This window comes from Sus scrofa, chromosome 9 (genome assembly GCF_000003025.6).
Source record: "Sus scrofa isolate TJ Tabasco breed Duroc chromosome 9, Sscrofa11.1, whole genome shotgun sequence".
NCBI lineage: Eukaryota > Metazoa > Chordata > Mammalia > Artiodactyla > Suidae > Sus > Sus scrofa.
In genome coordinates, this window is record NC_010451.4 from 26,276,877 (window position 1) to 26,304,585 (window position 27,709).

General features: G+C 46.5%; 1 protein-coding gene across 2 annotated transcripts; it reads right to left on the minus strand.

Annotated features, from left to right (window-relative positions):
- LOC102157767 (transmembrane 4 L6 family member 1-like) lies at nt 12,300–25,403 on the minus strand. 2 transcript variants are annotated; one of them, XM_021102678.1, is made up of 4 exons: nt 25,326–25,403; nt 19,299–19,364; nt 16,517–16,662; nt 12,300–13,101 (listed from the first exon to the last, which is right to left on the minus strand). In XM_021102678.1, the coding sequence occupies exons 2-4, from the start codon at nt 19,359–19,361 to the stop codon at nt 12,930–12,932; spliced, it is 381 nt and encodes a 126-aa protein (XP_020958337.1). In that variant the 5' UTR covers nt 19,362–19,364; nt 25,326–25,403; the 3' UTR covers nt 12,300–12,929. The 2 variants fall into 2 exon arrangements, with proteins under 2 accessions (XP_020958337.1, XP_020958336.1); XM_021102677.1 differs by having other exon boundaries at nt 25,272–25,382.

The window sequence follows — 27,709 nt, forward strand, 5'->3', positions numbered from 1 at the left end:
TAGTGCTTTTTTTTTTTAGGGCTGCACCCAAGGCATATGGAGGTTCCCAGGCTAGGGGTCAAATTGGAGCTACAGATGCCAGCCTATGCCACAGCCACAGAAACACCAGATCCAAGCCGCATCTGACCTACACCACAGCTCACTGCAACACCAGATCCTTAACCCACTGAGCGAGGCCAGGGATCGAACCCGCAACCTCTTGTTTCCTAGTCGGATTTGTTTCTGCTGCGCCATGACAGGAACTCCCAAGTTTACCTAGTCTTGACTTTAAGTTCACTCTGTATTTCAGATTTATGCCTTCAATCCTGACCACAATTCACCTAGGTGCTCATAACAAAAACTTTGGAATTGCTCTTGAATTTTCTTTCCTTCAGTTCTACATATAATTTCTCTGCAAACCCCGTGGGTTCTACCTTCGAAATATATCCAGAATCTAACTTCTTCTCACTTCCTTAGTTCTCTACTCTACTCTTACCCAGACTACTTGAGCAGTCTCCTAATTGAACTCATGTGTCCACTTTTGCTATCGTTCACTCTATTCACATAACAGCAGCCTGGACTTTTAAAACTGCAAATCAGAGAACAATAAGCAGGTATGATTAGCCTTATGACCCCTCTAGTTTTCTGCTTGGAAGCCCTTTGCAGACTCCTCTTAGGGAATCCAGGTAGGACATGGGGACCTTGCTGAGCTGAGAAGAGATTGGAGTTTGGAGAGGCTGGGGCTGCCCTGATTTTCAAATCAGAGTAATGGAGAGGAGTCGGTTGCTGAATCCCAAACTGGAGTTTAATAGGTAAAACTCCATGAGGCTAGATAAAGAATGTCTAGAGTCCCTAGAAATTGAAAAATTCCCAGAGTTTACACCTGGAAAGCTGGAAGATATTTGTGTTCTGATCAGTCAAGGGAACAGTTACTATTGAATTCCTGAAGCATTCAGTAAAAAAAAAAAAAAAATCTAAAAAAGGTAATACCATGCTTATAGAGCTAAACTAGCATTCACTAAACAAAAAACAAAAACAACAACTCCAAAAGCTAATACCATATTTACAGGTCTAAACTACTTTAGACCCACACTAACAAAACTTAAAAACAAGTCTCAAAAGGATCAAGCTGAACTTCAAGTAATTTGCCCATCTGGCTAGAACAAAAAAATCAACACAAACAATCTCTAACACTTTTTATAAGACAAAAGTCGACACTCAATAGTGTAAAATCCATTAAGGTCTAGCTTCCAAACAACAATGATTAGACATGCCAAGAAATAGAAAAATGCAACCCATACCTCTTGCTATTTTGCAGTCTTTGCATTTGCTGTTCTCTTTCCTTCCTCAGTTATCTGCATGACTCCTCAATTCATTTTAGTAGCTATTTTCAAAAATGACCTCCTCAGAGAAGCCTTCCCTGATACACAACATTGTCCTTGTTTATCCGTCTCATCCTGTTATTTGTCTTATTCAGAGCATTTTGTCATTATTGCCATTAGACTATGTCTCTTTGATATGCCTTTGTCTTGATATGTGTTATACAAAGTATGTATTCAATAGACTCAATGAATAACTGAACAAATAAATATGATAAAATATTTATACCCTTTGGGTAAGCCAAAATAAAATTACTTAAGTATCTAGTAAATGCCACCAGGATTTTTCTATGTATAAAATATAGTCTGGCTTTACCTAATTATCTCATTAAATTTGTACAGCCTTATGAAGTTGGCATTGGGTTCACTTATAGATGCCACTGATTTATTTATTCAACAAATATTTTTTGAGTCCCTACTATCTAATCCATAGGTAGATGGAGAGACAGACAGACAGAGCAAAACATTCACAGTGCGACAAGGACAAGCCAAGGTCAGTCTGACTAGCTTACTACCTTGAAACCTTACATTTGTGTAAGCAAATGGCTTGTATAACTGTGGGGCAACAAGATTTCATGAACCCAACATTAGAACCAGTGATGGGATCTCGTATGGCTCTTATCCTGGCAATAAAATTGAATAAAAAGTAGCAAACCCTTATTTCTTGGCTTTCTTGACCTGGGAAATTCTTTCCTCCCCATAGTCTCCTGAGAGCCCTGAACTCTGGGTGTTCCCTGTGGGAATCAGAGAGTGTCATTTTCCATCTGCCTTATTATATCCCTTGATTTTGTGTATATCCTCTTTTTAAAAAAAGTGATTAATTTTCTTCTCACAGACTCTACTGTCTGGGTAACCTCAAAAATAGCATCTCCAGTTAACTCCTTTCTCACTCTTGCTTCCAAGCAGTTAACCCATTCTTTCCCCTTAATTTCTCTCAAATCTCCTACCTCTCTTCAACCATTTCCACTGCCCTAATTTAGGTTTTTAAATTCTCCTCTCTGGGGAACCGCAACCTCTTATTCCTCTACCTCATCTCCTGACACTGGTCTTGCTCCTTAGAATCAGTTCTCCACTCTCGCGAGGTGTGCAAGACAGATCTCTTCACGCCCCCTTCTTCCAATCTCTCTTCAGAACAAATTCTAAGGTCCTTCGTATCACAGAGAAGAACACAGCATTCTCGTGTGTGTACTCTCTGCATTGCTAGCTGGCCAAAGTGCTGGAAAACCAGAATAAAAGCTTCCCTCTTGAGTCTGGTTTGCTGTTCTCTATAGCCCTTGAACTTGACCTTACACCTGTGTCCTGGTGAAACTAAACTGACTAGAATGAAAGAATGCCGGGCCAACAATGCCAGCACAATGCAGTAAGTGCCCTCATAAAAGGCAACACTGAGTGCTCTGCAGGAAGCAAAGAACATGAGGCTTGACTCTGCTTGGATTGGCAGGAGGAGGTTGGAGGAAATGATGCTTAAGTTGAATCTGAAGGGCTAAGTAGGAGTTTTTCAGGTGGTTAGGGTAAGAAAGGGCATTCTAGGCTGAGCATACCACATGGTACAGGTGCAGAGGTGTCAGATGAAAAAGGATTTGATGGGTCACATATGTGACGTTAGGTACACGTTGGCAGAGGAATCACTGGAGGGTTTTAAAATCAGATTTGCGTGTTGAAAATTGACTTTGGCAGCAATGTGTGGGATGGATTCAGGTGAAGATTGGAGGCAGGAAACCAGTTAAGAGGCTACTGCAATTGTCCAGGCAAGAGCTAATCAGGAGCAGAAATACACCACTAGTAACAGTGATTCTAGGCGTACTGTGTTCCTGATACATAGCAGGTTCCCATTTTATCTTGTTTTATCCTAACAACATTCCTATGAGGTGGGGAAGAGGAGACGGTCGGCCCAGGGTCATATATAGTCGGGGTGAGGCTGAGATAGAAACCCAGGTGCTAGCCCAGAACTCATATTCCATGACAGAGGGGATGGATTTCAAAGTCTTGTAGGATATTAAGTAATTAAAGGATAAGTTCCCAGTTTCATTCCAGAATGGTCCAGCTCAGAGTGCTTGAGGTGACTTGTGGGAGGGTCACCAGAGGCCAACCCAACCTCCCCTGGGCAGGAAGGGCATGAGTCAGGCCATCTGGGCCGCAGCTGGGCCGGTTTTGTGTTTCTTCTGAGCTTTGCTTATTTTGCTGCTGCCTCATCATTCAAAGCCACTGGGTTTGAATTGGGAGAGTGACTATAGCAGGCTGGTGTCAGCAGGATGCGACAAACATGCTCTCCAAGTTTAGGGCACATATGGCTCATCAGAAAATGCCAGCATTTGAGATTTATCAGCAGCCTCTGCAAGGCAAAGCAGATGCCTCTGTTTTCCGTGAAAAAAACTGAGAAGGAAATGAACTGTCAACATTTCCCCCTCATCAACAAAGTACTGAAGATCAAAGTGACGAAAAGTGTTTGTATTTCCCAGACACCCTTGTCATCTCTCAGTGATGGCTGTATTATCAGGCTTCTTTTGCCCATATCAACCTGATTCTGCTTCAATGACAGTTGATGAACCAGAAGCAAAGCAAGCAGGACACCTTGTTCTTTGAGAATCTAAATCTGAGAAAACTCAACAGCTATGGTGTCTGTATGACTGCATACAGGTCTTTTTTATTTTATTATAGTTTATCTACAGTTTTATATTAGTTTTAGGTGTACAGCATAGAGATTCAGTATTTTTACAGATTATACTCCATTAAAATTATTATAAGATAATGGCTGTATTTCCCTGGGCTGTAAAGCTATTTTTCCCTGATACCATACAGCACAGGGAAATACTTTTTTTTTTTTTTTGCTTTTTGGGGCTGCACCTGTGGCATATGGAGGTTCCCAGGCTAGGGGTCCAATTGGAGCTACAGCTGTCAGCCCATGCCACAGCCACAGCAATGCAGGATCCGAGCCTTGTCTGTGACCTACAACGACAGCTCATGGCAATGCCGGATCCTTAACCCATTGAGTGAGGCCAGAGATAGAACCCACAACCTCATTGTGGTTACTAATCAGATTTGTTTCTGCTGTGCCACAACAGGAAGTCTAGAAACACCTATTTTATACACAGTAATTGTTTGCCTTGATTCCCTACCCCTATGTTGCCCTTCTCCTCTTTTCTAGTGGGGAGAGAAGAAATTTTCCTCTGCTCCTTGATAGGATCTTCTGACTGATTTAAGAATTAAGCTGATATGAAAGAAGTTAACAGGAGAAAAACAAACAGAAGTTTAATAACATGTGCACACGAGAGTGCTCCAGAAACCTGGGTATCTCCCCAAGATGGCTGGATGCCAGACCTCACATACCATCTTCAGCTAAGAACAAAAGAGGATGTTGGGGGCTAGTGGTTTGGGACCTCACAGGGGAGGAAGGTAATACACATGGAGATGGAAAAGCAGATGTTTGGTAAATAAGTGTTTTCTGGGCCCTGAGAGACCATGGGACACAAATTCTGATCTCTAGGCCCTGTCTAGAGCTTCCCCACCACCCCTGGTCCCTATTCCTTGTAGCTATACTTGGTGACAGCTCTATCCTGGGAACAGACCCTCCATCTAAATTCTTTTAGGCAGTTAGGGTGAAGGTCAAAATTTCTTCTGAGTCTTTTCGGGTCTTGATTGTTTTCAGCTGGAAATAATCCATATGCTAAAAAGACACATTGGGGTGGCAAATTTTGCTCCCCTACAAGTCTGTCTCCAATTTTGGATAATTTTGCTTTTTCTAGGCTGCTGCGTGGACTGATTGGGAAGCTCCAAGCCTCTTAGTTAAAGAAATCCATTTCCCTCTTTTTCTTTGCTTTTTTGAGAACAATAAATTTGATAACATTTTAAGTTTAAAATGTCAAATTATTTTAAAATAAATAATTAGAAGGAGCACTGGGTGTGCTCATTGTTACTGGGGACTTACTGCTTCTAGTCTTCACAGCAGAGCGAGGAAATATGCATACAGTCGTCCCTTGGGATCTTCCTAGGATTGGCTCTAAGACTCCTGCAGACACCAACATTTGCAGATGCTTGTGACTCTCATAAAAATCCTTCAGTAGAATCTGGAAGAACAGTTATGCTGGTAAATGCTGGACCCCCCAGCCCCAGGCTGCTTCTTTCTCTTTTCCAGTTCACCCTGGAAAGACACTCAGGTGTGTCAATCAAAACACTGTATTTTCCCCACCAGAAATGGCTAACTGACCCCATGATACCCAATGAAAAGTAATGAGATTTTTTGGGAAAATTTTTGAAGAAACAGGTTCATTTTTCCATTGCATTGTACTCGATTGGACATATGTTCTGAAGCTGCTGCAGACATCTTGTGACAAAGAAAAGACCTGAGTGGGAACATATAAACACACTTAGAAACTAGACTGGGATGCTTGATCGAGCCATACCTGAGTCTTAAAGCCATGTGAATGAATAAATGTCCTGAAAAAAAAAAAGCTAAAAAAATTGCTATAGTATTTGCATGAAACCTATACACATCCTTTTGAATACTTTCAACTATGTCTAAATTACTTAAAATACTTAATACAGTGTAAATGCCATGTTGTAGCACATCAAACTCAAACTTTGGAGTTTTTTTTCCCCAAATATTTTCAATCTGAGGTTGGGTGAATCTGTGGATACAGAATCTGTGGCTATGAAAAGTCAAATATATGTATAATAACCCATGCATAGACACACATCTGCATTTCTAGAACTATCCATGTGCACCTCTATTAAGCTAAACATGAGTTTATATTAATGCCTCTTTTTACTTTAGAATTGTTCTAGAATTACAGGGAAATTGCATCAATAGTGCAGAGTGTGTTCCCATATAGCCCCACTCTGTTTCCACTGTGTGAGCCTCTTACATTACCATGGCACCTTGTCACAACTAAGAAATCAATGATGGTACATTTCTATTGACCAAGCTCTATGTTTGATTCAAATTTCACTAACTTTCCCTTTAATGTCTTTGTTCTATTCAAGAATCCCATCTAGGATCTGATAATGCATTTAGTTGTCAGGCCCCTTTAGGCTCCTTGTGGCTATGACATTTTGTTAGATTTTCTGTGTTTTTGATGACCTTGACAATTTTGAGGAGCATTGGTCAGAATGTCACTCAGTTTGTCTGAATTTTTTTGGCTTTTGCTTTTTAGGACTGCACCGGTGGCATCTGGAAGTCCTTGGGCTAGGGGTCAAATTGGAGCTGTACCTGCCATCCTACACCACAGCTGAAGCAACTTGGGATAGGAGCGGAGTCTGCAACCTACACCACAGCTCACGGCAACACGGGATCCTTAACCCACTGAGCAAGGCCAGGGATTGAACCTGCATCCTCATGGACTCTAGTCCGGTTCATTAACCACTGAGCCACGAAGGGAACTCCTGATATTTTTCTCATAGTTAGAATGGGCTCATAGGTTGCGGGGAGGAAGATCATGAGGTGAAGTGCCCTTCTCATTACATCATATCAGGAGTGCTTGTTATCAACACTGTTTATCATTGGTGATGTTAATCTCAAAACGTCATCCGGGAGCTCTTGCCATGGGACAGCAGAAACGAAAATGACTAGGAACCATGAGGTTGCAGGTTCGATCCCTTGACCCACGGGAGCTATTCTAGGTTGACTCCTACTCCTACGTCCCCTTGGCTTGTTAGTTTGTTTTCATGCCTCGCCTTTTATATATTGACCACATCCTTTTTTCTGGTACAGCAATATGCTCCAAGCTCTTCCTCATCCTTCATCCTCATACCTAGAAGCAGTCATTTCTTCAAGGAGCCCTAGTTGCTTTTAGTAGAGAATGGCATTAGAAACCAAGATCTTGGCACTGGGTGGGCTCATGGCTACTGGGGTGTCACTGCTTCTGGTCTCTCAGCAGGAAATATATGTATGTATAATACACATATCTGTATACACATATCTGTGTTTCTATATCTATCCATATGTATCTATGTTAAGCCAAACATGAGTTTACACTGATGTGGTTGACTCTAATCCAGTCCTACATGGATTATTCTAGCCTTCCCTCTTTGCTTATCTGTGAGAATTATCCTACAACAGTGAGAAACCTGGCTCCCACCATCCACCATTCAGCCCCTTTACACCTGCACAGCATTTCCATGATGGTTAATTCATCCCCCCGTGAGAAGCAACTGAGAATACAGGGTTTATGTACGATTCCCTTTGTCTTTACTCTTATAATTTCTGGTCAAAATAACATTTTCCAAAGCTACTTTGGTTAGCTTCATTTTTTTCCCCCACTCCCTATAAGGCCTCTCCCACCTTTAAAATTACTTTCTTCCCATTTGACCTGGGAGAAATACTGAATGTTAGTTTTGTCAATGAGTCTTTGAACCATGAAGTTTTCCTCAAGTCCGTTTCAGACCTGTAAGAGCATTTCATCAAATACGGCAGACAGATGAGTCTTCTAGATGGTTTTTATAACATGGGAAAATCAAATTTTTTCACATATTTTATAAGTATAAAAATCAAAGTGTTCATTCTGGAAAATACAGAAATTGTTATACTATAACCAAGTGCGAGGAGCAAAGAATCTCTAAACTCACCATGAAGACCCATTTTCCCTCATATTTCCAATAACAGGTGGATCGTGTTATGTAAACACTGTAAATATCAAGAATGTGAGTTTTTTTTTTTTTGTCTTTTTGCCATTTCTTGGGCCGCTCCTGCGGCATATGGAGGTTCCCAGGCTAGGGGTCCGATCGGAGCTGTAGCCACCAGCCTACGCCAGAGCCACAGCAATGGGGGATCCGAGCCGTGTCTGCGACCTACACCACAGCTCACGGCAATGCCGGATCCTTAACCCACTGAGCAAGGCCAGGGACCGAACCTGCAACCTCATGGTTCTTAGTCGGATTCGTTAACCACTGCACCACGACGGGAACTCCTCCAAGATGTGAGTTTGGAAAAGACAATGTCAGTCACCTCTGATCTGGAAACACGTGGTTTCTCTGGAGCGAGTCAGGAATTTAAAAAGGTGAGACATGCTTGAGACACAGAGATAGAAGTGGAAATCACCACCTCTACTGTTTCTGCCTTACATCTAGGTGGTCGTGCCCTGAAAATTTCCTCTCTGCTTAAACCCTTTCATTCGGAACTGAGAGCCTGCTCACCCCTGCTTTCTCTGGGCACTTGGCTTTGTGCGTTGTGGGAACTCAGAAAATAATTGTCACGTAGCTGGAGTAGACCTAAGTCAGCCTCAAAAATCAAGAGTTTCTATTTAATTTCAGAGGGCTCTCTTCCATTGGGCAATAAACACTTTTTTAGTGGATTAATCATGAATCATTTTATGGCTGGCTCCACGTTAAAATGTTGGTGGCGCGCTTCCTGCTCTCTGAAGCCCTAGATGGGGCGCATGGGCTGAACTCTGCTGCCTTTACGAGCTGGGGCCGCGCCCCAGGGCAGCTCAGTGCCTCCTCCGCCCACTTTATTGGCCACAGAGTGTTTGTACTTGGATGTCTTTAAATGTGAGTTCCTTTTACTCACCAAAGGAAGAACCACAAGAGGGACTTTTGCCAGCGGCAGAAAACCTTTCTCCTTCTTGCTTCAAATCCATCACTTTACACAGAGGGTGTTTCAATGGGGAAAAGCTAATAAAACTTTTCGCTTTGGACTTTTTTTTCCTCCTCCCAGGGAAACAGTAGTTGGGCCGCAGAGTGCCATACAATTTGATGGACAGACTGTTCTAAAGACGTCCCTTCCCTAAGCCTACCCGTTTCACAGGGATAGCAACCACACAGCATCGTCAGGGCTGAGGGACCAGTCTTGGGTGTCGTGGCAGGGTACCCGGTACTCTATCTGGGTGGTGGGAGGGCTAAAGGGAAGCTAAAGGATCAGCCTGAGGTGGCAGGGAAGCTGGGCATTTGTGACAGCAACAGGGCCACCTTCATTTGAGCAGGATGTTTCTGTACAAGCCAGTGGTCCAGAGGAGCTGCGCCCCACTGGCCGGGACCTTGCTGTGGGATTCGGCGTGGGTCTCCAAGGGCTGCGCTAATAGACTGTGGGTAACTGGAGGCTTCCAACAACAGACATTTATCCACTCACAGTTCTGGAGGCTAGAAGTCTAAAATCAAGAGGTTGGCTGGTCCCAGAGGCTCAGAGGGAGAATTTGTTCCATGTCTCTCCCTGGGCTTCCTGCGGTCGTCGGCAGCCTCTGGCGTCCCTTGGGTTGTGGTGGCATAGCTTCCATTTCTGCCTCCATCTTTGTGTGGCCTTCTCTCTGTGTGGGTTTCTTCTCTTCTGGTCATATTGGATTTAGAGTCCACCCTAATCTAGTGTGGCCCCATCTTTTTTTTTTTGTCTTTTGTCTTTTTAGGGCCGCACCCACAGCATATGGAGGTTCCCAGGCTAAGGGTGGAGTCGGAGCTACGGCTGCAGGCTTACACCACAGCCACAGCTAAAATGGGATCCAGGTCGCATCTGCGACCTACACCACAGCTCATGGCCATGCCGGATCCTTAACCCACTCGGCGAGGCCAGGTATCAAATCCATGTCCTCACGGATAATAGTCAGGTTTGTTACCACTGAGCCACGATGGGAACTCCTTTCATGGCCTCATCTTAACCACATTGTCAAAGACTCTATTTCCAAATAAGGTCGCATTCTGAGATTTGTGTTAAATATGAACTCTGGGGGGACATGATCCCCAAACAGGCATCAGCCTGGAGGAGAAGTTACCTTGAAAAAAATTTATCATTGGCTTTGACTACTTGCCAAGATGTAGCATCTGGAGTTCCCACTGTGGCTCAGTGGAAACAAATCTGACTAGTATCCATGAGGACGCAGGTTTGATCCCTGGCCTCTCTCAGTGGGTTAAGGATCCAGCATCGCTGTGAACTGTGACAAGGCCAAAGATGTGGCTCAGATTTGGCAGTGTGTGGCTGTGGTATAGGCCGGCAGCTACAGCTCTGATTTGACGCCCAGCCTGGGAATCTCCATATTCCTTGGGTGCACCCTAAAAAGAAAGAAAAAAGATGTAGCATCTGCTTTTTTTTCTAATTGGTACCAAGCTGCCATATGGGCTAGCAAGGGCTTGGGGCACCATCTATGGAGCAGTCAGCTATGCAAGAGCCATTGGTTTGCAAGCTTCTCGAAGCAGAAAACCTGTCTGATGCCTCTTTGGGAACTGCCATGGCTTGTATGGTAGATTAAGTTCTTAAAAATGTTTGCTGGGAGAGAGACAAATGTCATGTGATATCACTTATTTGTGGAATCTAAAAAGTGATGCAAATGAAAATACATGCAAAACATAAACAGACTCACAGACATAGAAAACAAACTTATGGTTACCAAATGGGGGTGATAAATTATGAGTTTGGGGAGTTCCCGTCGTGGCGCAGTGGTTAACGAATCCGACTAGGAACCATGAGGTTGCGGGTTCGGTTCCTGCCCTTGCTCAGTGGGTTAACGATCCGGCGTTGCCGTGAGCTGTGGTGTAGGTTGCAGATGCGGCTCGGATCCTGCGTTGCTGTGGCTCTGGCGTAGGCCGGTGGCTGCGGCTCCGATTCAACCCCTAGCCTGGGAACCTCCATATGCCGCGGGAGCGGCCCAAAGAAATAGCAAAAAGACAAAAAAAAAAAAAAAAAAAAAAAAAAAAAAAAAAAAAAAAATTAGGAGTTTGGGATTAACAGATACACATTACCATACATAAAAGAAAAACAACCAGGACCTACTGTGTAGCACAGAGAACTATATTCAACATCATATAGATATCATATAGGTAATAACCTCTAATGGGAAAGACTCTGAAAAAGAATATATATACATACACACTTATATCTGCCTGAGTATCTATAACACATATATATGAATCACTTTGCTATATACCTGAAACTAATACACTGTAAATGAACTATACTTCAATAAAATTTTTTTAAAATAGAAATAAATGTTTGCTGCAATGACAGTAAGGAAGTCTGAAAACTTCTGATTCTAGCAATCTCAGCAAAACTTTCTTTTTTCTTTTTTTCACACAGCTGAGTAGTTCTTGCATGGTTTTAGTCCATATTTTTTCTGCTTCTCAGGGGGTTTGGAGAAGTCTCTTATACTTTCCTGGGTTAAGTGAGGTAGGTTTGACCATATCACTGAATCATGCAAGTACTTTTCAAAGTGCTCCATGGAATATTAGCCATATCGAAATTATTCTGAGAGATGGAATTCCCATCATGGCTCAGTGGAAACAAATCTGACTAGTATCCATGGGACGCAGGTTCAATACCTGGCCTCGCTCAGTGGGTTAAGGATCTGGCATTGTTGTGAGTTGTGCTGTAGGTTGCAGATGCGACTCAGATCCCATGTTGCTATGGCTCTGGCGTAGGCCGGTGGCTATAGCTCTGTTTTGACCCCTAGCCTGGGAACCTTCATATGCTGCAGGTGTGGGGCTAAAAAGACAAAAAATAAAAAAATAACAAAATTATTCTGAGAGAAAAGGTTTTGTGCTTAAATAAGACCGTTGGGAAATCGTGCATTTTCTATTCAATTCCTGAAGATTAGTAATGCACACCTTTTTTTTTTTGAATGGCCGCACCCATGGCATATGAAGTTCCTGGGCCAGGGATCGAATCCCAGCCACAGCTGCAACACCAGATACTTTAACCCACTGCACTGGGCTGGGGATCAAACCCGATGCTCCGCAGTAACCCTAGCCACTGCAGTCAGACTCTTAACCCACCGTGCCACAGTGGGAACTCCTGCACACTGGCTTTGTAAAGGTTCTGACAAGTCCTGCAATCGAGAAACCTATGACACTTTGTTTAATCCCACGTATCACAAATTAACTTGACCAAAGAGTCTCCTCTACCCTTTTATTTTTTGGTAGATGAAGAACACATTAAAATCCATAGAACGAGTTCAGTGGTTTGAGTACCACTGGAGAGTGATCAAGAATACAAATGCTGGAATCAGGCTCAAGTTCAAAACTGAGATTTATTGACTTTGGACAAGTAACTGAACCTCTCTGAGCCTGAGCTTCCTCATCTCTAAGATGGCATTATAAGGCTACTTGCTTTATAAAATTAACTGAAATAATGTACAGCAAGTGCTTAGCACTAGGCCTGGGATATAGTAACGACTGAATACATTTAAGCGACTATTACTATGTTATTACTTAAAATTTTTTAAATTATTTACAGTCCTATGACTTCTTATATCATTCTTTGAGATCATTTGGGGGGAAAGAACAACCTTGCTTCTTGCAAAAGAAGATTGAAAATCTTGACTTTCATGACAATGGGGAACTTTTCCTCAGCTCCTCAGAACCGTGTGGATTGGCATTCACCAAATCCAGTCCTTCTGAACCTGGGGAACTCTGCCAATCAGTTGCGATTTCTTAGGCTGGTCATAAGCCAGTTATGTTCACCTGAGAGAAAATGAAGCCCGAAGTGCCAAATGGAGTTCTACCGCTTGGAAGGCAGCTATGCTCACCGCTCTTCCACCAACACTGCACAAGTTCTACATTTCGAAAGGCATTTCCTGGTTCCTGGATTCCCTCTGGAAGTATGGGGTCAGGAAGAGATGAGGGACAGGGCAGGGGAAATGACTTGAGAATTCCTGGGTTCTAAGAAGCACCGACCTGTCTTTTTTGGACACAGGTACCACAGAAGACAAGACAGGGTCCACTGACAACTCGGCTGCGGCAAAGGGCAGCTTCCACCACGACAGTCCAGGGGACAATGTGCTCGGGCTCTCGGCAGGTGGCCCAGGTGGGCTGGGTGAATAAGTAGCTGTTCCTGCCAGGACAGAGGAGACAATTAGCCTGGCTTTGAAAGACAGGAAAGTGAGAGAGCTGCTACTTACAAGCGGCAAGTGAGGAGACTAGTCTCATACATCGCTCTCATCTTCGTAAGGTCAGCACATTCACGACTGCCTATTGGTGGGAAGGTCGAACACCCCTTTTCCCTGTAACAGCACAGCATCTCAGCAAGGCATTGTGGGTACAGGCATGGCCACACAAGGGAGCACAGGAGGAAGGGGGAAGTTGTGTGATTTAGGATGTGAACTGCTCTAAAGAGCTCAGACGCAGGAAGGAGTTGGTTCAGTGGTTCAGTCAGAGCTTGGACACTGAGGTCGCACAGACCAGGTCCTAATTAATTAGCTCCATCACTAAGAAGTTCTAGATCAGCTTGTCGGGGAGAGGAAATTTCCCTCTCTACCCGTCTTGAGTTCTTATGGCTGGACAAATAATAAAATCCACACAACACAGAGTAACAGGAGAAAAAGAAATAAATTTAAATTCATGCCCATGAAGCTCTCATAGAAATAAACCTAAGAAGAGGCCAATGAGAGCAACTCTTAGACTCTTTAGGCAAAGAAACGATAAATTTGTGAGGAATTGGCAAGATGAAGAAACTTAGGTTTGGGTGCTTAATTGGTGAAGAATCTAAATAGTTTGGGCCTGGAGTGGTAAGTTAAAGAAGTAACAAGCTTTGCTTATAAAGATTTCTTGGCCCCAAATTCCTCATCTCTGGTAATAAGGGTGTCCCATTTCATCCAGATATAGGGAGAGTACCTTTCACATGACAGATTTTCTTCTTTTTTTTTTCTTTTTCTTTTTTTTTTTTTTTTTCTGTCCTTTGTCTTTTTAGGGCTGCACTCATGGCATATGAGGGTTCCCAGGCTAGGGGTCGAATCAGAGCTGTAGCCGCCAGCCTACACCACACCACAGCAACTCGGGATCCAAGCCACGTCTGCGACCTACACCACAGCCCACGCCAACCCACTGAGCGAGGCCAGGGATCGAACCTGCATCCTCATGGATACCACTGAGCCACGACAGGAACTCCGACATGACAGATTTATTTCCTGCTTTCAGGGAAGAGGGTCAGTGTGTCCCTCTTGCATCAGTTCTTTCTTAAATAACTTTAATTCAATGTAATCAATATGCCATTGATTGATATATGCATAAGTATGCAGTCTGGCCCCGTTTCCCAAGTGTTTCTGTGTAACAGGTTCCTTTTATATAAAATGGGGCTAAAAAATAGCATCGAGCGGTTAGGAGGATTAGCTCTTAGCATGGTGTCTGCCATGCAGTCGGCAATATATTTATCATTATTATCATAGAAAGAGGAGATCCAGAGGTCTAGAATAGCTGGAGAAGGTTTCCAGAGGAAAGATGGAGTCCCTGCCCCTTGAAGGAGGCAGCAGCCGAGGGCGTGGGGGCAGGGCGTTGTAAGAGGAAACTGCCTATAAGCGAAATCTGTAAGGGAAATTTGGAATCAAAGGGCACTAGCTGGACAAAGAGAAAATGGCCCTGTTGCATGGAGTTATATATTATTTAGTACCATTGCCTTCGCCCATATCCATTCCCATCTATTGAGTTCTCAGTGAGATCACAGGTTCCTTAAATGTCAACATCTCTTTGCTGTCATCAGCAGTTTTACATTTTACATGCCCCCCGCTCCCTCCCCGTCCCTGTGGCTCACCTACGGAGAAAGGACTGAAGGGCAAAGTGGAACTGGGATGCTTGCTGGGGGGCTGGGGTAGGCGTGGAGGCAAAGTGTTGCAGATTTGGAAGCGGCTGATGACAGACTGGGTGAAGAGCAGCCGCCAGATTCAAGGTGTACTGCGGCGGATGGAAGGCGGGGGCTCAAGAAGAGAAAGGCATCATTGACTCATAGGCGCCATCTACTGGGCTGGGGATGACGGAGCCGAGATTTGCGAGGGGCCGTTAAGGGTTTGGACACACTAATGTTGAAATGATGTGAGGTTCTCATAAGGAAATTTCGCAGAGGTAATTTGGTATTTGGGTCAGGAATTCAAAAGGAAGATCTGGGCTGGAGATAGACATTTGGGGATCACTTATACGGCTAGATGGAGGGTTCTAAACGTTGGGGATGGATGAGCTCTCTACCAGGCAGAGAAGGGGTAATGAGAAGCAGCATGTTTCTCAATCAGTGGTGCTGGGTTTTTTCCCTATTCCTTTAGGAAAATTGATGTGTATCACGGGCCTGCCATTTCAGGATATTTGTGCACCCCAGCAGTGTAAACCCTGACAGCTGGTTTTTCTTTTTGAAATGCAAGTGCCTGACTTAAGCTTTCATTGGGAGGCATCCTCATTTATTCAAAGAGGGCTACCTTGAATAAACATAGTGCTAGCTTCACGATTAGGTAAAGAGCCAGGCCTCTTTGCATGACTGAGCCTCTTTTGTTTCAGAGATCTTGGTTGATTTCAATCACTGATCTTTGGGGCCACTGTTTTTTTCTCTTTCTGTGCTTTAAATTCCTGCTCTTACATTTTAAATTCACTGATAAGAGTGAGCCTGTGAGACCCTAAACTCCCACCCTCAATCTCAGTAAAAGAACCCCAAGCCCACGCACTCAGCCCACCCCCCACCTCACTGGGGGGCTCCAGGTGTTCTGTGTACTTTCCAGGTCCTGCAGAAACCTTAATTTTTTCAAAGTGTCTTGCTGGTTATTGCTAAAGGGCATCTTGCAATCACAGTAAGAAGCACAAGGACTGGTCTTTTGTGAAGTCATCGTGAATTTGGTTAAGTCTCCCCAGTTAGGTTGTGAACAGGCAAGTTGCATAGGCAAGTGGTTTTATCCTTCCTTTGCAATCCCTTCTCTCTCTCTCTCTTTTTTTTTTTGGTCTTTCTAGGACTGCATCCATGGCATATGGAGGTTCTCAGGCTAGGGGTCTAATCGGAGCTGTAGCCGCTGTCCTATGCCAGGGCCACAGCCATGCCAGATCTGAGCTGCATCTGCGACTAACACCACAGCTCACGGCAAATGGGATCATTAACCCACTGAGCAAGGCCAGGGATCGAACCCGCAACCTCATGATTCCCAGTCAGATTCGTTAACCACTGAGCCATGATGGGAACTCCTGCAATCCCTTTTCTTATCACAGTGCCTCGTCAGGCCTTTTGCTCGTACTCAACTGAGTTTAATAATCACAACTAATGAAGTCAGAGATTGAATACCTTGGGTGAACTGCTTAATTCATGGACAGTCACCTCTAGAGATTGATGATTTGGGGTGCAAAACTGTTGATATGGTACAGAGAGAGGAGCAAGACATGGATACCAATGGAAGTACTTGGCCCCGTTACCAGATAGTCAATCCTGAGAGCACACGCTCTCTGTGGTCACCACTGTATCATTTCTAGATACTAGACACTGACCCATGGCCATAGATGCTACTCACTCCAGGGAGGCGGTCCTGAAAGGGTAGCTGTAGTTTCCACTGCCCATGTCACAGAGGGGGCCGCTGAGCAAACCCAGGGAAGTGATGACCACACGGTACAGGGCACCCATAATGCCCTGCATGGCCAGGAGCGCAGGGAACAGCATCTGCAATGGAACAGAGCCAGAAATTCAGGGCAGCAATGCAGAGGGAGGAGGTGGTCCTTTTGAAAGACCCCCTTGAGTTTCCTGGCAAAGTTGAGTATCTTCTCTTACAGATGCCAGACCAGGTAGGTGTCCTTGTTTTGCTTCCCAGATGCTCACAAAATAATGGGGCACTATAGAGTTCCCACAGTGGGCTAGGGATCTGTGGCATCTTGGGAGCGCGGGATGCAGATTTAATCCCTGGCCTGGAACAGTGGATTAAGGATCTGGCATTGCCTCAGCTGCAGCTTAGGTTGCAACTATGGCTCTGATCTGATCCCTGGCCCAGGAACTTCATCCAAAAAAGAAAAAAAGGCGGGGGGGGCACTAGAGCTGAGAAGATCTCTGTCCATTCATCGGCCCCATTTACCATTCTAAAGAATAAAATCAGAGTTCCTGTTGTGGCTGAGCAGGTTAGGAATCTGACTAGTATCCATAAGCATGTGGGACTGACCCCTGGCCTCACTCAGTGGGTTAAGGATCTGATGTTGCTGTGAGCTGTGGCGTAGGTTGCGGATATGGCTCGGATCAGGTATTGCTGTGTCTGTGGTGCAGGCCAGCAGCTGCAGCTCCGATTTGACCCCTAGCCTGAGAACTTCCATGTATCCAAAATTAAATTTTAAAAATTAAAAGAATGAAACCATTCACTACGAAATTGTGAGTGGGAAATGGGACTTAGTCACCATTTAACTCCCAGCGTCTAGGCACTACCTGGCACAAAATGTAGCTGTGTTGCCAGTGCCCTTGTCTGCACTCATGGCAGACATCAGTAATTGATCCCAGCACTCTTCACCTGGAAGAAAAAGCCTCACAGTCCTTCTCAAAACAGAGAAGCTCATCAGCTGCTGTCAGCTCTGTTTGAAACCTAAAGGCAATCTATTCTCCATCCTGGTGGTGGGTGTCCAGTAAATGTCTGCCATATGATTGGGTGAGTTATTGAATAATCACTTTTCTGATGCCCGAATCAGGGGCCCACACAGGGCCTTGTACTGTGTACAAATTCCTTACATATGTGTTGACTGATGTGAGGATGACGGTGAGACAGGTGTCAGGAAAAGGTGACCTTCTGGCACATAAGCACATTCAACTGGGGCAAAGCTGCAGGACTGGTTTGCTTTAAAGCCTGAGCTTTTATTTCTGCTACATGCAGTTGTGTCGGTCTTGTCACAGGAGGGTGGGGGATGGATGGAGTTGAATGGATCAACTCTGGGAGCTCCTTGGAGATGGTTCTCAGACAGTGACATGGGGCTAAGAGCTCTGTGGAGGGTCTGATTGGGTGCCACAAGCATTGGAAGAGGGGACTTTGGTGGGGAGAGAAATGAAATGGTGTACGAATTAGAAACATAAGAACTGTGAACAGCTTGATGTGAGCAGGGACATTGGTAAGTAATTTGTATGTGGGAAAGGGTACGATCCCGGGGGTCAGGAGATCAAGGGGGTCCCAGCTTGGCCGGTCCCTCATGGCGTGTGTCTTGAGAGCGGACCGTGTCAGGCTCTCTATGGGGTACAGAGATGATAACGTGTGGGCCTTGTCCTGAAGAAAGGAGCTTACACTCTACCTGGAGTTGGGTAAATGGTCCTAAATGTCCATTCCGGCTCTAAAATCACAGGCAGGAGATTCTGGCAAGGCCATTCAGCCTCTCTGGGCTTTTCCTATATTTGTCAAATGAGGGCATGTTTGTAAAATTCATGGTAACATTGCCATTGGTTTCTTCCAGCAGTGCTGGCAGGAGAAAGAACAGTGTTTATAAGGGAGCCACGTAATAGGAACAAGAAATAAAAATATGATGGATGCGCATACAGTGTGCCAGCCTTCTGTTCTTCACGGGGCCATTGTAAGAGAGTGTCCGTGAAAGTGCTTTTAAGAGTACAATCTCCAATTCTCTTCCTGCGCAAATCCCGGGTGCAGGAGGTATTACTCCCCCGGCCACTAGGGAAATAAGGAAGCTGGAGGATGGAGGTTCTAGACCTTCCCACAGACAGACAGGCTGATAGAAACAACCAACCAAACCCCAGCAGGCTGGTCTGTCAGCTCACAGGCTCTCTTCACACCCTCTCCAGGCTCCTTCTCCCTGGGATCTCATGCACCAGCCCCCATGACTACTGTCACTGTGGTCCAGAGCCCTGTGCTTTAAAAGGAAGGGTTAGTCCCTGAGAGGTGGATCTAAAAAAATAATACAAATGAATGTATATGCAAAACAGAAACAGACTCACAGATACAGAAAACAAGCCTGTGGTTATCAAAGGGGGTGGGACAAATTAGTGGCAAGGAATTAACAGATGCAAAAGACAGTATATAAAATAGGTAAGCAGCAAGGATATACTGTCTGCCACAGGGAATTATACCCAATACCTTATAATGGAGTATAAGCTGCAAAAGTACTGAATCACCATGCTCTACACCTGAAACCAACACTATATTGGAAATGAACTATACTTCAATAAAAATCAATGAATAAAAAGTGGGCATTAGAAGTACTAGACTATAGTCAGTGGGGTTAATGGCCTGGCTTTCTGAAGACAGGAAGCTCACAGCCTAGGAAATAAGCCCTTTTGGGGTGTGCATGGGAGTCTAAATATCCTGTAGACACAGTACTTACCCCACGTCTGTGAGCACAGCAACCTTCTCCACCTCCTCTCAGCAGCATAAGTGCTGGTACCATAACCTGGGGCAAAGAAGATGCTCTCGTAATGAAGGGAATTGTAACTCTGGGGGACAAACTTCCCAAACTCTAGCTATTTAAAAATACCTAATGGGAAGTTCCTGTTGTAGCTTAGTGGTAACAAGCCTAACTAGTATCCATGAGGATGTGGGTTCAATCCTTTGCCTTCATCAGTGGGTTAAGGATCTGGTTTTGCCATGAGCTGTGGTGTAGGTGACAGACGTGGCTCAGATTGGGCATTGTTGTGGCTGTGGTGTAGGCCAGCAGCTGTAGATCTGATTAGGCCCCTAGCCTGGGAACTTCCATATGCTGCTGGTGTGGCCCTAAAAAGCAAAAAGCAAAAACGAAACAAAATCAAAACTTAATGGTTCCTCATTGCCTACAGGATACAACACAGGCCCTGGACAGAGCCCTTCATGTCCTGCTTCTGACTGCCAGCAGAGCCGGACCTCTTCATCCAGACCTCCTGACACACCAGCTTAGGGGCTCCCAGGAGAGACCTGGGACTTTCCCGCCTCTGGGCCTTTGAACGTGCTGTTCACTCTCTGCCATCAGGTAAACTCCTATTCACCCTCAAGGGTCAGTTCAGAAGTTATCGTCTGTGGTAGCCTGGACAGAAGGCCCCTCCTCCCAAAGATCCTTTCACACTCTAATCCCAGGACCTGTGAATATCACCTTATGTGACCAAAGATATGCTTGATCTCTTTTTTTAATTTTTTTATTAGAGTATAGTTGATTTACAGTGTTGTGCCAACTTCTGCTGTACAGCAGAGAGACCCAGTCAGACATGCATATACACATTCCCTATCTTGAATTATCTTCCATCACGGTCTATCCCAAGAAAGAGACTGGACATAGTTCCCTGTGCTGTTCATGAGCTGGGATCTTAATAGAAGGAGGTTATCCTGGATTAACTCGGCAGGCCCTAAATGCAACCACTTGCATCCTTATAAGAAAGAAGCAGGAGTTCCCATCGTGGTGCAGCGGAAATGAATCCGACTAGGAACCATGAGGTTGTGGGTTTGATCCCTGGCCTTGATCAGTGGGTTAAGGATCCGGCATTGCTGTGAGCTGTGGTGTGGGTCGCAGATGTGGCTCGGATCCCGCGTTGCTGTGGCTGTGGTGTAGGCCAGTGGCTACAGCTCTGATTCAACCCCTAGCCTGGGAACCTCCATATGCCTCGTGTGTGGCCCCTAAAAAAAAAAAAAAAAGAAAGAAAGAAGCAGAAGGAGTTTTGAGAGATACACAGAGAAGGTGACATAGAGACAGAGTTAGAGACCAGAGTGGTGCGTCTACAAGCCAGAGACGCCAGCAGTCACCAGAAGCTGAAAGAGGCAAGGAGTGATTTTTGCCCTACAGCCCAGACCCTGAGGCCTGACCACACATCTGCTGAGAAGAGCTTCTGACCTTCAGAGCTGTGAGACAACAAATTTCTCATGTAAAAAGCCACCAAACTTGTGGTAATTTGCTATCGGCAGCTGCTGGAAACCACTGCATCTCCCCTTTGTAGCGTTCAGGACCCAGCCCTAGGTACGACGTCTGGTTCCTTCCTTGCTGCCAGCCCATCTTGCTACCCGAGTACAGTCATTTTCCTTCTACAGCTGGGTTCTGAGTGCTCGGTCGGCAGCTCTTACCACAGGTCTGATGCGGAATCAGAACCCACAGAGCGGTGGCAAACGTCGTGATGCCATTTCCCTGTGTTTCTTCTGTCATTAAAGGATGGGAGGGGGTCAGGGGCTTGATAGGGCCATGGGTCAGGAACAAGAAATAAAGACCTAGTGGATGAACTTAACCTTATGAAAAAATCACCTCATCCTGGGAGATGATTGCTAAATCTGTTTGCTGATGCAGGCATCTGGGAGATCCCACTTTTTTTTTTTTTTCTTTTTGTTATTTCTTGGGCCACTCCCGCGGCATATGGAGGTTCCCAGGCTAGGGGTCGAATTGGAGCTGTAGCCACCGGCCTACGCCAGAGCCACAGCAACGAGGGATCCGAGCCGCGTCTGCGACCTACACCACAGCTCACGGCAACGCCGGATCGTTAATCCACTGAGCAAGGGCAGGGACCGAACCCGCAACCTCATGGTTCTTAGTTGGATTCATTAACCACTGCGCCACGACGGGAACTCCAGATCCCCACTTCTCACCAAGGTGACCACGACATACCCTGGGAAACGTACGGGTGGTGTGTGATTGAGGCTAAAGATAATTATTGCCTACCTGGAGGCAGTCTTTTGCCTGACAGTCTAAGGCTGGGGAGGGTCGAAAGCTCACTTGCCTTTAGAGACCAGGCAGGTGATGCTAAGTTAAGAACATGTATCCTGATATAACACAATAGGGAGTGGCGGGGACTGTGGAGAGAACTGGAGGAAGCATAACCTTCCTAAAGGGATCTGATTCCTTGTACAGCAAAATAGATACCGTGCCAGACAAACTTGAACCAACTCCCAGGTGGTCTGCAAACTTCACGAAGCTTTGATGGGGGCTGCAGTAGGGACATAGCATCTAGGAAAAGGAGGACCACGGTGTCAGGATTTGGCCATGGGGTTTCACTGTGCTGGGGTAGGGTGCGCTGTGTTTGTCTCATTACTGACTCTCTCTCTTTAGGGGAAGTGGGGCAACTCCATAACCCTGGATACCATGGCAGTGAGACATTCCCAGCTACCACTCTCTTACCGGGGCCATTGAGTGAGCAGCAGCTTCAAGCCTGGCTGGGGACAGGGAGCTTTCTGACAGGGCTTATCATCACCACAGGTGGTGGCTACGACTGATTTCCCCATGTCACCGAGAGAGGAACTGAGACTTGGACAGACAAGTGCTTTTCCTAAACTCTCCGGGCCAGCCTTCTGTAGAGCGTGGTTCCCTTTGGTTCCCACCACCCTGCTTGCCATGTCCATGGAGATGGGGGAGGGGGGGAGAAAGCCTGGCATTTCCCCCCTTTTCCTGGCAGGAGTTTTTGTCCTTGGTTCTCCTTGGGGTAAATACACTGACATTTTGATTTATCAGTTGAGCTTTGGTGAATTTGGTTAATGTTGTTCAGGGTCCCTGAGAGGTTTTGCTTTGTGCACAGACAAACCAGAGCGCCAGACCTAAAATGCTTCCCATCAGACCTGGGACAGAACTGAACCCACCAGGCACTACCCCGCCTAGTGGCCACTGTCTTCCGCTTTGGGTAACTTTTTAAGCATCAACAGATAAGAACCCAGACCTGCACCCTATACCTGGCTTGGCCATACACCAGCTCTATGACCTGCATCTAGCTTTGCTGCTCTGGGGTCTCCGTTTTATTTATTTTATTTTTTTAGGGCCGCACCCTCGGCATATTGAGGTTCCCAGGCTAGGGGTCTAATCAGAGCTCTTGCTGCCGGCTTATGCCAGAGCCACAGCGACTCGGGATCCGAGCCGCGTCTGCGAACTACACCACAGCTCACGGCAATGCCAGATCCTCAACCCACTGAGCGAGGCCAGGGATCGAACCCACAACCTCATGGATCCCAGGCAGATTTGTTTCTGCTGCACCATGACAGGAACTTCCCCATCGTCTGATTTTTGCCCGATTTTTTCCACTGGAAAGTTTGCTGTGGGTGCTGAGGAGGTGAGAGAGGAGAGAAAGGGTGTTAGGAAGGGCTTGCCAGCCCACTCTTCCTGTTTCGCCTCCTGGTCTTCAGCCCTATTTTCTTTCCTTCTAACGCTGGTATAAATCAGGTCACGTACATGAATTCTTAGCCCCAGAGGAGGAGACTGTTCAGATTGGAACTGCTGGTACTTCTGGCAGACCTCATGCAAGTTACTGAATGACTGCATGCACTGCACTGTTTTATGGCACGAATAAAGCATATTCAAATTTTCTAGAAAAACCTGATTGATGTCATGGGTGTGTGTAGTTCCCATTTATTCAATACAACATATTCTTTTTTCTTTTTTTCCCCCTTCTTTTTACAGCCACACCTGTGGCACTTAGAGGTTCCCATGCTAGCGACTGAATCAGAGCTGCAGCTGCCAGCCTATGCCACAGAACGTGTTTCTTTAAAGGAAGTATTTTCACAAGAACCTCAAGCTTCTCAAAGTCCTCTCTAGGTAACTCAGTGCTGGGATACAGAGGGGAGCCTCCCAGGTGGAAAGAGGGGACAGGATGCGTGACTTTCATCGGGGATGGCTGCAGGCAGCTTTGAGCCTCAGGTCCCTGTACTCAACTCCTGGAAGACGGCGTGAGGCTCTCCCTCTTTTGAGTTTCTCTTCCAGGTTCCTGTGAATTGCTGGCATCAGGTATCTGCTGATTCTTCTGGCTTATGATTGGGCCCTTGGGAGACCCCAAAACTCCCTTGAGTCAAGTGGGAGGGCCAGCTGGAGACTGTGTGGGACTGACCAATGAGAGCTGTTAGAATCTGGAGGAGGTGGCACTAAGAGCCTGTCCAAGCACCTCGTGGGGAGCATTGCTTAGCACGTAGAGCAAGCCAGCCTCTGACGTGGAGATCAGGATGCAGTGATGGCATTAGGTCACTACTGTCATAGCGTGATGGCACCTGGTCATCACCTGGTCTCTCCTGCTTAAGTTCTAGTGGATATTCATTTCCCCCCAACATCATTTTCTACCCTCTCTCCCAAATCTTTTTTTTTTTTTTTTTTTAAATGTGGCTCTAGCTACTTTGGTTTTCTCGTGGATCCAGGAACTATGCAGCCCATTTCCAGCTCAGGGCCGTGGAACATGCCAGCCCCTCTGCTTGGGATGATCTTCCCCCAACATCAACATGACTATTCTTCACGTCCTTCAAGCAGCTTCTCAAACACCACCTCCTCAGACAGTATTTTGCTGTCTATCTTTCCCTTTATCTTCTGCCAAGCACTCACCACCTGACATTGTATCACACAGTCGGTTATTTATCTTTCTCATTTCTGCCAGGATGTAGGCCCTAGAAGAGCAGGAATTTTGTTTGTTTCTTTGCTGTCCGGAATGCCCAGAACAGTGCTAGCACGTAGCAGATGCTCAATGGATATGTGCGGGTTAGTTCCTCAAGGGTAAGGGGCTGGCTCATCAGCTGCGTTCACAAGGTCATACAGCATGTTGCCTCAGTCTGCAGCTCAGCACCACTTCCTATCCCTTCTTTACTTAAGCAGCCCTCGCTCCAGCCACACCAAACTGCAGCTTCCACGACTGTCTTGCTCTGTGATGCTCCTCTGCCTTTATACAGATTGCTTCCTCTGCCTGGAACACGCTCCTCCCTTCTCTGCCTGACAAACACTTACTGATTCTGTAATCCTGTGCAGTGCAGCTTAGGTACCTGCTGCTCTGGGGTGCCGCTCTTGGTCCCCGGAGGTTGATTGCCTTGTTTTCTCTTCAGCAGACCCCACGCTGCCCCTGCAGCAAGGACTCCCCCACTGGGCTGAATTCGTTGTGTGTCTGTCCATCTCCCTTGGTCTGGAGGAGCTCAGGAACCATCTCTGCCGGGTCAGGCAGACCCCTACCTACCATAATCTTTCTCCCTCCAATCAGGCCCCGGGGGATCCCAAACCACCGACTAGTCCTCCCTCTTAAAGGTCTTGCTGAGTCTGCAAATACTGTTGCTGGAAAACAATCATTAGCTACACACGGGAAGAGCCTGGGGCCTTGTATCTCGGTCCCCAGGGTACCCTCTTCAGTTAGCGTCAGGCTTTGTCCCAGATGCCCAGTTTTAACCACAGAAACCTGCCAGGAGATCTGGGTTGGCCTGTGGCTCCAAGGAAATAGCCGTTTTTCCTGGCCTTGGCTTTGCTGAGACAGCAAACCTGCTGAGGTCACAAGGCTGCCTTCAGGCAGTAAGATGGGCAGGCTGAGGGGACCTCCCTGCCTAGAACAGACTCTGCTGGATGGGACTTTACACACCGTGGCCGTGACCCCTGTGTGTGTAAACTTGGCCCCGAGAGGCTGCCTACCTGGCAGGGAGGTGACGAGGCGGTGACTCAAGTGGCCCGGTTTCCCTGTCTCACCTGGAAAGCAGCAGGTCCCGGAGCAGCTCCCCGCCCGGCCAGGCACCTCAGGGCCTTGTTTCATCCGGGCATGCGCAGCAGAGCTTCACGCCTGCAGTCTGTCTCTGCGTCCCGAATTGCGTGCGCATGCGTGCATCAAATGGTGGCGGAATGGAAAGGGAACATGCTTTGGGTTCAGAAGGTTCTGCCCACTTCTGCCCAGTGCCGGCTTGTGGCCAGGGTCAGATGACAAAATCTTCCCGGCCCTCCCTTCCTCACCCATGAGATGGGAGGCGACCATGCCACCGCACAAAATCATTGTGGGAAGCAAATGAAATCAGATGTGTGCAAGCCGTTGATACATCTGAAATCCTTGTGCGAATGGTTGTTCCATTGATCATTAAAGGGCAGGAACCTTGAATTCCGGTTTTGTGCCTTACAGATCCTTACACCGTGTTGGCCATGGAACTGATGCTAAACGAATGGTGTCCGTGCCCCCCATCACCTTCCGCGTTCCTGTGGTTACTGAGGTTTTTCTGGCCTTTCTGGCATCCGGAAGGCAGCTCTGCCTATTGCCCTTTCTTCCTCCATTCAGAGCCCCTCTCTTCACCTCCACTTCCTCCTCAGCCTCTGCTGTCTGCTCCCCTCCCCACCCACTCTTGGCTGGTGCCAGCCAAGAGCCACCAGCACCTTGCTGTGTACCAGATTCCGGTCCCAGCTATGTTCCTTCTGCTACAAATCTGGCTCCATCTTACATCCGTTTCTTTTGCTTTAACCTTTGTCCTCTGTCACTTGGGTTTACTCATTCTGACACTAGGATTCTTCTCTCCTTGAAGCTTTCTCCTTCCTCACCTTTTCTCACTTTCCTCTTTTCTGCTTTGCCTGAAACTTTCTACCTGTTCTTTCTCAGTCTCCTTTCCGCCCCCAGCCCCCAATTAGCAGGATTCCCTGGATTTTTGACCTTTGCTCCTTTCTCCTATCAATCGGCTCACGAGCCCTAGGCAACCCCCCTGTGCCCGGGACCCGGGGTTCTACATCACCCCTTGGTGATGGTTCTTAAGGTTGCCTCTTTCTTGGTCTCTGGTCCCAGCCCAGCCATTCTCTGCTCCCTCATGGGGGATGCGGAACAGGGCTCAGCCTCTGCCCCCTCCCTGGGTCCCTGCTCCAGGGAATGCCACCATCATCTCCCCAGGTGCCTGGGCCAGAATGCCAGAGCCAACCTGACTGCTCCTTGTTCCTCCTGTCACTCTTCAGATCCTGCCAACTTGACCTTTTAAGATGGGTCAAGTCAGACTACTCTCTCCAACCCCATAGCTGCTGCCTCAGTTTGCCTTAGAACCAGGCACAAGTGAAGGCAGAGTGGACACTAAAGAGGACTGAGCAAAGCAAGAAGAAAGGAGGAAAAGAGAAAAGGACAGAAAGAAGAGGAAAGGGGATGGATCATTGGTTCTTACTGTACCCAACTTCATGGACTGGTTCGGGCCTGTTTATTTTATCCCCATCTCACTGTAAATATTCAAATGTAGCTGTCTTTCCAGGAGATCCTGGGGGTTGCATTGGAGAGCCGGAGGGAGGGTTGGACAAGCAACTGGTATATGGGATGTTGTGCAGACAAGGTATCTGGTCCCTGACTGAGCCAGGCTCCACTCTGTTTGCCCCAGGACCAAGGAATGTCGTCCCTCTGGGTCACGCTCCTTCAGTACACATTTTAAGAGTCTGCAAATAGGAAGCTTAGGTTTCCTCAAGCTGCTTGACGCCTTTCAGTGCTCTCTTTGCTCATCTATACCTCGAGAGAAGTTGGGTGCTGATGTTCTGTATAGTCTACTGAAACAGAGTTTTAACTAAAGAACAACCTCCCTTGGCTAAGAAGGCAGCTGCAAGCCTTTCCAGCTATGCTCATCACTATACCACCCTTCTTGTAATAATGGAACAACTGTGTGCCCTCTGTCCAAGCCAGCAGCCCTGCTAATCATGTACCCAACATTGCTTATCAGTTCCGCTCCTGTAACCTTGCTCGCTCAGTTTCTTAGGGAGGAACACTGTCTGCTTGGGGATGGGGGGAGGTCCGGGATGCCTACATGGGAAAATCAAGACCTTATAGTGTATAAAAGTTACTGAGAACAAAGACCTGGTGCTCAGACTCTGGAGGTGACTCCTCTGAGCCCGCACCGGTGCTGAATAAACTTTGCTTTTCCATATCTCTGAGTGCTATTTGTCTCCTTCCATTGCTACGGTTTTTGCGGTTTCCGCAACACTACAGAGGAGGAGAGTGAGGCTAAGGGGAGTTTAGGGATTTGCTTGGCAGTGGAGCTGAGAAATGCAAACCGGTCCTGCAGAAATAAGAAGAGTAGGTAAGAGGCAGGATGTGAGCACTTACCTGGATCCACTGAGGAGGTGGAGGAGCG